At 52.6% G+C, this 11130-nt stretch overlaps 1 protein-coding gene across 1 annotated transcript; it reads right to left on the reverse strand.

Moving 5' to 3' along the window:
- Positions 1–1138: 1138 nt before the first annotated feature.
- CPLX2 (complexin 2) lies at positions 1139–2442 on the reverse strand. The gene is made up of 3 exons (XM_021698530.1): positions 2412–2442; positions 2101–2276; positions 1139–1336 (listed from the first exon to the last, which is right to left on the reverse strand). The coding sequence occupies exons 1-3, from the start codon at positions 2440–2442 to the stop codon at positions 1139–1141; spliced, it is 405 nt and encodes a 134-aa protein (XP_021554205.1).
- Positions 2443–11130: the final 8688 nt, after the last annotated feature.

Genomic DNA, 11130 nt, shown 5'->3' on the forward strand with positions numbered 1-11130 from the left:
ACTGACTGAGCAGGAGGCCTTGACAGTTTGGGGTTGGGGGCGGGGAGCAAATGTCATTTTCACACATCCCAGAGGAGAGTTTGTTCTTGGCCAATGAGATGAATGGACAGATGCCTTCTGTCAAGTGGGAACTGGCTTCTTCCCAAAGCCTTGGGGTTTTGGCCAGGAAGGGTCCTCCTGGGGACCATGGGGTCCTGGAAGCACATGGACATGATGGGGTAGGAAAGAGGGGTGGATAGAATGGGGGCAGCTTGGCTGTACCAATGGTGGTCCCATGCACAGGCCATCACTGCCCAATGGCTCCAAGTGTTTTCTGGGGAGGCCTGGGGAGCCCCTTGGCTGGGCAAACTGGGCCCAGCCTGGCAGTGGGGCCCCAGGACCCAAGTGGAGGAGGGAGAAATAAGGGGCTGCTCTACCCTGGGGCCTCTCCACAGATTAAAGTCCAAAGTGGATCCATTCGGAGGGACTGGCTTGGCAGGGCCTATGCCTCTTCAGGTGGGGGTTGGGAGAGGAGTGCTCCTGGGCTGGCTGCCATCTCAGGGTGAGGGAAGAAGGAGAGCCCCAGCCTCCTGCCCAGACCTAGGCCTGACCAGAATACAGCGGGGCCTCTCAGGCGGGGCCCTCACAGGGCAGGCTTACCCTGACTCCCTTCCTCAGAGCCAGGCCACTCAATGCCCCTGCCCTGACCTGGAGGCCCACTGTGGGTCAGGGGCCAAAGGTCGACATGCTGGGCAGGGCTGGAATGTGTCATTACTTTGGCTGGCTGGGGACAATGGTCCTCCTGGCAGTGGGGTGCATGAAGGAATGTATGGGGGTTACCACACTAGCATAGAACTTAGGCTTCTGGAGGGGGCCCTCAGTGCCTCTGGCACTGGGTTCAATGCCCCCTTCTGGGGGGAAGCTGCCTTCCCTTTTTCAAGCAACTTGAAGTGAGGTGGGGGCTGGATACCCTGGGAAGAAGGGGGTGTGAGGAAGTGCTGAGAGGGAGGAGTCCCTGGCCAGGGAAAGGGGGGTAGAGGTCAACTGAGGTTTTCCCCTTCAGAACTGAGACTTAACTGAATAAAAGGAAAAGAACCAAAAAAATAAAAAATAAAAAATAAAAGGAACAAGTGGAGTGGGAACAGGGCAGGAGGGCCGGTTACTTCTTGAACATGTCCTGCAGTGGCCCCGGGAGGTATTTGAGCACCGTGTCCAGGATGCTCTCCTCCTCTTCCTCCTCCTCATCCCCGCAGCCTGCAGGGATGGCCTTCTTGGGCCGGGTCAGGCTCCCCTCGCACGGCTGCTCCAGGGCTGCCTTCTCCTCTGCCTCCTTCTCTTCCTTCTTCTTCAGCCCGTACTGGGGAGGAGGAGAGCAGAAATGAGCACGAATGGGGCAAGGAGAGAGCTGGGTGGGTCTCAAGGTCATGCAGGCTCAGCTGGGGCACTCATGGAAACTCCCCAAGCCTCAGTCCTCTCATCTATAAAATAGGGATAAGAATGCCTTCCTTATGGGATTGTGCCTGTCCTTAACAGGTGCCCCATAAGAGTCTGTGCATGGGGTTTCTTTTAAAATTAATACCTGCCTGTAATAACTTCTCTGCTCTTCTGAAATCCCCCAAGATTTGACATCTGAAAGTCCTCCCTTATGTTTGGATGACAAAACTTGATTTGAGTTAATGGGAAGCTACTTAATAGCCTTGATTTTTTGCAGTGGTGAGACTAGACATGTACTGAACTGTTTGGCCTAGGGTGGCAGCTTCAGACCCATTGAGAGTGACATGTAACCATAACAGGTGCTCAGGGCCCTACGGTACTTGCCTAAAATTCCCAAATTCTGGATTGCAAACATTTGGTCTCCACTGTCTTAGGTACAAGATTGTGGACCATAGCAGCAAACCTTAGGGAGCACTTCTCATGTGCATTATCTTATTTAATCCCCATAAGGCTCTTTTGAGGGAGCTGTTCCAGTGACACTCGCTGTACCCTATGAGGAGAGTGGTGCTCAGAGAGAGCTAGGTCTAAAGCGAGAGGAGGGATTCAGGGGAGCCCGAGGCCGGGTTTTGGGGGGTACCCGCTTGACCTCGGTGCCTTCTACTCTCTGGGCAGTTGGGAGGCGCTGACCTTGTCTCGGATCTGCTGCCGGACCTTCTCGCGCTCAGCCTCCATGCGCGCATGCTTGGCCTTACGCTCCTCCTCCTGCTGCCGCAGAGCCTCCTGTCGCTCCTCCTCCTTCTTCTGCGCGTCTGGGTCCTTCTCCTCCTCTCCCCCCAGCATCTTCCCCATATCCTTGGTGGCCCCTACAGTGGATGGGTTGGGGAGGGGGGGTCAGGGGGGTCAGGGCTAGGGATACAGGGGCCTGGTGCTCTGCGGACCCCTCCCACCTGGGTTGGGACCCAGGTTGGGGAGTGAGGGGTGCTGGGCTCGGGCCTCACCTCCAAGGGCCTGCTTCATGACGAAGTCCATGATGCCAGCTCCAGTTAGCGTGCCCTAGCCCGCAGCCGAGTTTGCATGCAGGGCTCCTGGCAAGGCCTGGCTCAGAGAGATGTGTCAACCTGCAAAATGGAGTCGGGGATCAGACGCGAGAGGCTTCTGCACAGATAGATGGCAGCCTCGCCCTGGTTCAGGCCCCAGGCCCCCTCAGCTAAAGTCAAGACCCAATGCCCTGGCGCCCATGGAGAGGAGGTGGAAAGGGGTAATTTCCTCAGGGCTTGTTGTAGGCCAGGCACATATGTGTGGTCATATATCTCCAGATTCCGATTGTAAAACCTTCATCTTGACCATATTGCTTTAATTTGGTTGAAGCCAAGAGTACTAGAAAGAACTCAGGCATGCTAGAAAGAACCTGGAATTTGGAGTCAGGCAGACAGACCTGGGTTCTCATGCCTCCCTCATTCCTTATTTGCCATGTGACATTCGGCCCATTACTGAACCCCCTTGAGCCCCAGTTTCCTCGACTATATGAAAGAGTGGCAGTGCCTCTTTTCCCAAGGCTACTGTGGACACTGGGCACAATTTCAGCCTGGGCCCCACTGGGTCAACCCCGAGATGGGATGAGCACACTTAGGGCCCCAGCCAATCAGAGGCCCATTAAAAAAAAAAACCAGTCAGCTTGGATGAACATATCCAGACTTCTGAAATTAGACAAATGTAGAAATAAGTTATTTTTATTGCAACAAAATGTAAGTTTTTGTGTTTTATAGCTTCATATTGGTTTTTATTTTGAATTACACATGGAGGGGGAGTTTGGAGACATGATAATCTTCTTGGGGCTTAGGGCCTTTAAAGCACCAAGCATGGGCCTTGTAAGCCCTCAGCTTATGTTAGTCCTCCCCTTCTCTCTCAATTACCTTCAGGTTTTTTTTTTGGCCTCAGAAGGTTTTCTCCAAATCAAATCTGTTTTTTTTTTTTTTTTAAGATTTTATTTATTTGCGAGAGAGAGAATGAGAGACGGGGAGCGTGAGAGGGAAGAGGGTCAGAGGGAGAAGCAGACTCCCCGCTGAGCAGGGAGCCCGATGTGGGACTCGATCCCGGGACTCCAGGATCATGACCTGAGCCGAAGGCAGTCGCTTAACCAACTGAGCCACTCAGGCGCCCTCTCCAAATAAAATCTTAATGGGAATCTCAATATGCAAAATACGTAGAAGTGGAAGTATTCCAGTGTTAGTGGGGAGGGGTAGAGAGCTTGGAGCTTCCATCCACTGTTGACCTCCTTCTACCTTGTTCCCCCCACATCCCTGAGAATTTGAACCCTGATATAACTCTTAGATTTCCTTTCTGCTTTCACCATTCAGTTTCACTGGTTTTTCTCATAGACAAATCCATTACAAATCCCCTTTGGGGTGTGGATGGGAACATGCATGAGCTATCCAAAGTGTGATGTAGTCACCTGGGGCCAGGCCTCCCCCCGCCCCCCCACCGGGCCCATCAGCCCACGCAGCCTTGGGGTTTTTATGATTTGCTAGGAGGAAAAAGGGAAATGGCGGCAGAGAAGCAGGCTGGATATCACAATCACGTTGAGTTCAAGGTCACTGGCTGTTGGTTGATGATGGATTTTCCTCATTTCTTTCAAAATGAGAAAACATATCAGCAGACTGAGATCTTTCTATCAAATGGGGCCCAAGAGTTTATTTGAGGACTTCTATGTGATCATACCACCTGACAGGTTGTTTGGAGGAGGGCAAATCATAATGGAGTAGAAAAACATCGCCAGGGGCTTTAGCATCAGACACACCTGGTTAGAAGTCCAGGCTCCAATACTCCCTGCCTGTGGCCCCTGGGAAAGCAGTGTGCTCCTTGCCAGTGAGAGGAGTATTAAGCCTACCCTTGTACTGATGCTCGAAGAAGAGGAGGTACTGGTCAAGTGCCTGGTGTGTAGCAGCTGCTAGTTAATGTTGGCCATTGCTGACTGCGTATTTCTAAGGACATGCAAAAAAGGAGCAGGATTTCCAGGAAATGCAAGAGAACCCACCCTGACCCAGAATTCTGAGTTTGAAGGCAGCTCAGCTCAGTCAATTAAGATGTTTTCACTTGACTCAAAAACATTGCGAAGAGACTACATTTCTAAGAACAGGAAATGAACAATTTAATGATCAAATGATTTCAGGAACTATTGGGTTCCTCCTCTGTGTTTCCATGCAGCTCAAGGAATTGGCAGGTGGTGCTGGAGGATGCAGGACTCTAATTTGAGATGTCTCAAATTGGTCCACAGGGCACCTGGGCTTTAGGTCCAGCATCATCCCTAACTTGCTGCTCTGGCAAGTCTCTCTCCTGGACCAGATGATCTTCTGGGTCCTCTTCCCAGCGGTTCTGTTGGAGCAGTTCTGCAGCATTTGAACTGCTGGCCACCCCCTTGTATCCTCAAATCCTTCTCCTGTCTTGGTTCTGTGACTCAGTTCTTTCCTCTCCCCCATCTCCTACTGTACTCTCTCCTCTCCTACTGCTCCCTCTCCCCCCCCCCCCCCCCAGTTTTGCTGCCTCCTCTTGTTCCTTTCCTTTCTTCAGTAAGTGTGTTCCCTAGGACTCTGACTTTAGCCTGTGCCTCTTTTTCCTCTCTAATGTTTCCCTGGGGGAACTCATCCTTTCTTGGGCTTTAATGATACCTAGACATCTTCTGTGGGCTCTCAGACCCCTATATTCATTTACCCAACAAGTTTCAATTGAGCACCTACTATGTACCAGGCAATGTGTTAGGCACTGGGGTATAACAGTGAACAAGACAGACAAAATCCTGCCCTCATGCAGATTATATTCTGGAGTGTGTGTGGTGTGAGTGAGTGTGTGTGTGTGTGTGTGTAGGGAAATAGGCAATAAATGAGTCAAGAAATACGCTTGCCTTCCTCTTGAACACCTCCCTCTGGGTATCCCATGGCACCATTCAAAATCAACATGCCATCTCTCTATCACCACACCATCTCCTTCTCTGGACTCTTCTGCTTCTAAGCATTCATTCAGCAAACACTGATTAGTACCCCTCCCCACCCCCCAATCTGCAAAGTACATCTACTCAGTTGAGGGCTGAGTCTTCTGGATACTTATATCCTTGTCGCTGTAGGTGCCCCCCTTGTTGAAGCCTGCTGGGATTATTTAGCGGCTTCTTGGGTCCACCCCAGAGTCTTACTGCCCACTCCCAGTGTGGCTCTCTCAACTCTCCAGTAATTTCTTTTTTAAAAGCAATTCCAGGTTGTCACCTGTGCTGCTTCTTTTTTTTTTTTTTTTAAAGATTTTATTTATTTATTTGAGAGAGAGTACATGAGAGGGGGGAGGGTCAGAGGGAGAAGCAGACTCCCCGCCGAGCAGGGAGCCCGATGCGGGACTCGATCCTGGGACTCCAGGATCATGACCTGAGCCGAAGGCAGTCGCTTAACCAACTGAGCCACCCAGGTGCCCTCTCCAGTAATTTCTTGTTCATCCTGTTGAGGCTTCCCTAACCAATTTCTCAAGGCCCAGTGTCATCCTACCCTATCCCCTTCAACAGGTGACTTTCCTCCCAGTTCATGTGGTGCACTGGAAGGCTTGTAGGCTCTGAGTCAGGCATACCTAACTCTGATGCTGAATCTGCTACTTTTTAGCTCTGTGATGGTGAGTAATTGACTTAACCTCTCTCCCTTATACAGTGAGGATTACAATACCACTTTGAAAGGTTAGAAATACTGTATGCAATGTGTTTGGCACATGGGGGGCTCAGTAAATGGTGACTATTATCATTATCAAAATGATTGATGCCAGCTGGTATGAGCTCCTGCAACTTTCCTTCCTAGTGTCTGAAGATGAGGTCCCCCTCCTTCCTCCTGAAGTTAATCTATCTGCCTGTGCTGCAGATCTTCTCTCCTTACACCTCCTCCTAGAGCCTTTCATGCTCCCTCTTCCTCACATCCTCAGTCTCTTCTCTATAGGTCTCTTTATCCCCTTTCTTCTCTAGCTCCTGCTCTGAACCACCTTTCCCTTCATCTCTGCCCTCTACCTTTGTGATGAAGGGGTCTCCAGTTGGTGTCTCCACTCCTTCACCGCTGGGTCAGCCCTGCGGCTCTGTGAGGCAGAGATCTGCTGCCTCTGCACTGCCACCAAAATTGCCCTCATCAGAGTCACCAGAGGCCTCCCAGATGCCAGACCCTGGAGTGTTTTCACAGCTCTCCAGCTCTCCCATCCTTCTGTAGCCTCAGATGTTGATGATGGCCCTATTCTCTTCCCATCCCTCTATTTTTCATCCCTCTTCCTGGATTTCCTGAATCCTGTGAGAGAGTACTCCTGTGGTCTTCAGATTCCTTCTCAGACAAATCTTCTGTCTCTCCTTTGCTGACTTCTTTCCTTTAAAATGTAGATGTTCCCCAAGCACTCTCTCTCCCTCTTGCCCCTCCTGCTGTCCCTCCTTCCCCCACTGCCTTGCTTGGGAATATCACCTAACCCTATTGATTTATGCCCTTTTTTATTCACAGACACCCCCCCCCCAACTTGCACATTTAACTCTCTGCTGGATATTGTCACATGGATAATCTCAGATTCAATCTGCCCAACGATCAATCTCACCCTTGTTTCCCTGACCCAACCGTCTTTTCTTCTAGTGTGCCTTGTTCCAATAGCCTCAGCTGAAAACTCTGGAGTCAGTGATTTCTTTATTCACTCACTCACTCACTCACTCACTCACTCACTCACTCACTCACTCACATTACCAATATTCTTTGAGCATCTACTCTGCCAGGTACTGTTCTGGATGCTGGGCTGTGGCAGGGAACAAGGGAGTCACATTTGCTCTCACAGCATTCAAATAGCTGGGAAGATAGACATTGGACAAAAGACCACACAAGGAATTGGTGAGTTAAAACTGAGATGGGGTGCTGAGAGAGAAGTCCGGAGGCTGTAGCTTCATGGTGCATACTGCATCCACACCCTCTTCTCCTATGGCTGCTAATGTCCTGGTTCAGGGCCTCGAGGTTCTGGATTTGTGCATAACCTCTACCTCTGTCCCTCCCTCAGCTCTCATCCATCCTCCACGTGGCTGTCCAATTAATCTTCCTAACAGGCAGATCTCCTGATCACACACACCCTGCAATGGCTCCCCGTGGCCTTGTTAAACTGACCACAGTCCTTGTGCTGACCTTCAAGTCCTGCACAGTCTAGCACCTGCCTGCCTTGCCATTCCTTCCCCATCCCTCGCATGTGGCTCTGCTTCAGCTATCCCCCAACACATATTCTATTCAAAAACCACTGGGCATTTGTTCATGCTGTTTTTACAGGCTGAGAGCCTCTTCACCTCCTCTCTGCCAGTTCAGATCCTAGCTTCACTACTTACCAAGTGACCTTGACCAAGTGGTTTAATCTTTTCTCATCTGTAAAATGGAGACAATAATACCTATGTCCAAGGCATGAGGTGAGCATTAAATGAGATAATACAAATAAAGTGCTCAGCCTAGTGTTTGGCACGTAGTAGGTGCTCAGTACATATTAGCTGTCGTCATCATCACTGTCAGCAGCAGCAGCAGCAATATTAATTTTCAAAGCTCCCTCTCAAACATCACTCCCTCTATGAAATATCCCGGATCTCCTGGGTGAGATGTGATGGTGTCTTCCTCTTCTGAGACCCATGGTACTTTCTAGGGCACCCTTGCCTGCCTCCAGCTCAGGTGCTCTGTCCAGCTATGTGTCTTTCCCTTCCTGATCACTCTGAGCTCCTTTCAGGGAAGGGCCTATATCTTGTTCATTTCCCTTATCCCAGAGCCTATAACATCTCCTGGTTCATGGTAGAGCCTCATGACATATTTGTTGGGTTGAATTTAATGTGTATCAGCAAGTATGTGAGTATATGCATTCAGAGTATGATCCTGCGTGTCTAACTCTGAACTTAGGCATCGTGTGAGTCTGCGTGAGCGTGTGTGCAGGCGTGTGTGTAGATATTTTGCCATATGCCTGTAGGAGTGCTGAGGTCGGGCAGGTTGCATGCAGTTGAGAATTTTGGACAGACCGCCAGGAGGCGCTCCTCAGCGGTTCTGCGGGAAACCTTGGTTTATCCCTGCGCGGGAAGGGTGGTGGTGGTGGTGGTGGTTGTGGGGTGGTGGTGGTGGTTGTGATGCTGGGCTGGGGGAGGGGAGACAAAAAGGGGGAGAGGGGTGCTGCTGCAGCACGTTTCCGTGCCTTTAGAGCATCCAGGACCTAGGACACATCTTCAGCTTTCCCCTCCCGGCTTCCTCCCGAAGGCAGCGGAGGTACCTCTTCAGGCTTGGCCTTCTGAGCCCCAAGCGGTTTCGGGACTGGGCCCCGCCATCCGACAAGCAGATTCGGGCACCTGCAGTGTTTGTCCTTGTGGCTGTTTTTCTGTTCTTATGGCTCAAGTCCAGGCTATATTCACCGCAACTCAATCCAACACTCATCTGCTTTTCACAGGGGACCCTAAGGCTAATGGCGGTGGCAGAGACAGAGGATGTCCCTTTATCCCCCGCCCCACCCCCACTCTATGCCCCTGGAAAGGAGAAGCACTGGGGGAGGGGAAGGGGCAGTGGAAGATGGGAGGGGGTAGGGAACCGGCTCCCTCCGAAAAGCGAAAGTGGCAGGGGCTTCACGGTTCCCCGGCAGTAGAGGATAAGAATCCTGGGGACCCTCTCCCGGTCCCCTTCGGAGACCAGCACAGCCAGCAGCTCTGCCCCGGAGCTCCCGGTTGGCCACTGAGAGCGCCCCTCCCCCAACACACAAAGCTCCAACCCCAAGACACAGCCAGGTATCAAACTTTGATGGGGGAGGGGGCAGAGTGGGGCCCGCGAGGGCCTTAGATGGGACGGTAACTAATGACCCTAGGCAGAGAACGTGCGCTGACCAAACCTTGGCTGCTCCTCCTCCGAGGACAAATAGTCCCCTTGGTCCCTCACCTCCAATAGACGTTTTAGGCTTTCCTCCCCTCCACCTTCGGCCGGTCCTCCCCCCTCCCGGCGCCCTCTGACTCACTCCGGGAGCCGGAAACCCTTCGGGGGCGGCTCCCTCCTCCCGCGCGAAGAGGGCTCTGGAGGGTTCCAGGTTAACCACAGCCTGAAGTAGCTTAGATCGACGTCCCCCCTCATCCCCAACCCCGTGAGCTCGAAGTTGTTCTCTAGGTTCAGACTTGAGTCTCCCGCCGCCCTCGAGGCCGTCCTGGCTCCCTGGGAGCCGGCTTGTTTCGGGCTTCTGCCCGGAGGTCTCCGGGTCAGGGGGTCCCACTCCCCCTTCCCAGTTTGCTCCGGCTTCACTCCCTTCCCTCCGCCCGCTCGTTTTCACCCTCGCGGGGAGCTGTCCTTTCAGCACCACGGCGAGCGCGCCCAGGAAAGTCCCAGCTGCTGCCGCGCAGCCGCCCTTTCCGGCTCCCGGCCAGTCTTGGGGAGCTGTCCCCTCGAAAGCCGTACTGCCCAGCCTCCCAGGCTGCCCTGCAGCCTCACAGCGAGAGCCGGGACCCTGTTGTCCACAGCCCGACTCCGCCCTCCCGGCCCGTGGTCAGCACCGACCTGGCGGTCCACGAAACCGTCTGAGCCACTGCAGGGCTCCGGGCGTACTCAGCGAGGCGGTTCCTTCTGCTATTCCAGCTTCCGCCGCCGCCTCGTGCAACTCCACCAGGCGAGCTGGGGCCGTGGCTGCTGCCGCGGGCGGCTGCCGGAGGCGCCCTCCAATCACGCCCCTCAGCCAGGCCCTGACGTGCTACCGCTCCCCTTCCAGATGGGAAATTCAAATCTCTCTCTCTCTCTCTCTCTCTCCCTCTCCCTCCCTCTCTCTCTCTCTCTCCCCCTGTGCCTCTCCCTCTTCTTTTCCTCTCCCCCCATGTCCTCCCTCTCTCCTCTCTCTTCCTCCTCCCCCTTCCTCTCCCTTTCCCATTCTTCCTCCTAATCCCCTCTCTTTTCTCTCTCCAGTCCCCTTCCTCCTCCATCTTTCGCTGTCCCCTCCCCACAAGACATCCCCCCACCCCGCCTCCACCTCCCCTCCCGCCAATCCCCCCCCTGCAGCCACCTGTTCTGGCCAGAGCTCTTAAGACCACAAGCTTGTTGCCTCACTGCACTGAGCGGAGGATGGAGGGCTCTTTAAAGCAAAACTCAAAGATCACCCGTTCAGGAAAGCCCTCCTGCTTCCTCCAGGAAGAATTGGTCACACTCTTCTCGGGATTTCTGCCACCCCTAGACACACCCGTTTCAGAGGCTCTGGTTCCTTTATTTGCTTGTCTCTTGCCTCTGAGCTCCTATAGGACAGACCACCATCAGATCATCTTTACAGCCCCTCAGCATCATGTCCTGGCACAGGATTACTCAAGAAACACTGATGGATCATGTGGGTAAGGCCCCAACAGGGGGTAAGGAATCCTTCATGTGGACCCTGAGGAAGAAAACTGCTGCAAAATTCAGTGTAAAATTCACTTGCCAATGCCTTGTAGAGCTGATATCCTGTGAAGAATAAGGAATCCTTTGGCAAACTTTATTCTAGAAGCCTATTTCTTTCTCTTGTATGCCCAGGGAAGAAAAGGGACCTCCAAGAGGCAGGGCAACATCTGCCCCCATCCCCCAGGACTTTCCTCCTCCTCTCACACTCATTTCTCATTTTATTACTGGCTCCTAATGAGCCTCTCCATTCTGCCTGCCATCTTTTGGCTCTAAAATGCTTCCTTTAATCCAGACCAATGTGTAAGAAAATGGCTTAGGAGAGGAGGGGCCT

The sequence above is a fragment of the Neomonachus schauinslandi genome, chromosome 7 (genome assembly GCF_002201575.2).
Source record: "Neomonachus schauinslandi chromosome 7, ASM220157v2, whole genome shotgun sequence".
Lineage (NCBI taxonomy): Eukaryota > Metazoa > Chordata > Mammalia > Carnivora > Phocidae > Neomonachus > Neomonachus schauinslandi.

What these genes read in the sequence shown, in the direction of transcription:
- CPLX2 (XM_021698530.1), bottom strand. Translation starts at nt 2,442, where the DNA reads ATGGACTTCGTCATGAAGCAGGCCCTTGGAG. An exon ending in CATGAAGCAGGCCCTTGGAG is followed by an intron (nt 2,277 to 2,411) that starts GTGAGGCCCGAG and finishes CATCCACTGTAG; the next exon opens with GGGCCACCAAGGATATGGGG. An exon ending in GGCAGCAGATCCGAGACAAG is followed by an intron (nt 1,337 to 2,100) that starts GTCAGCGCCTCC and finishes CCTCCTCCCCAG; the next exon opens with TACGGGCTGAAGAAGAAGGA.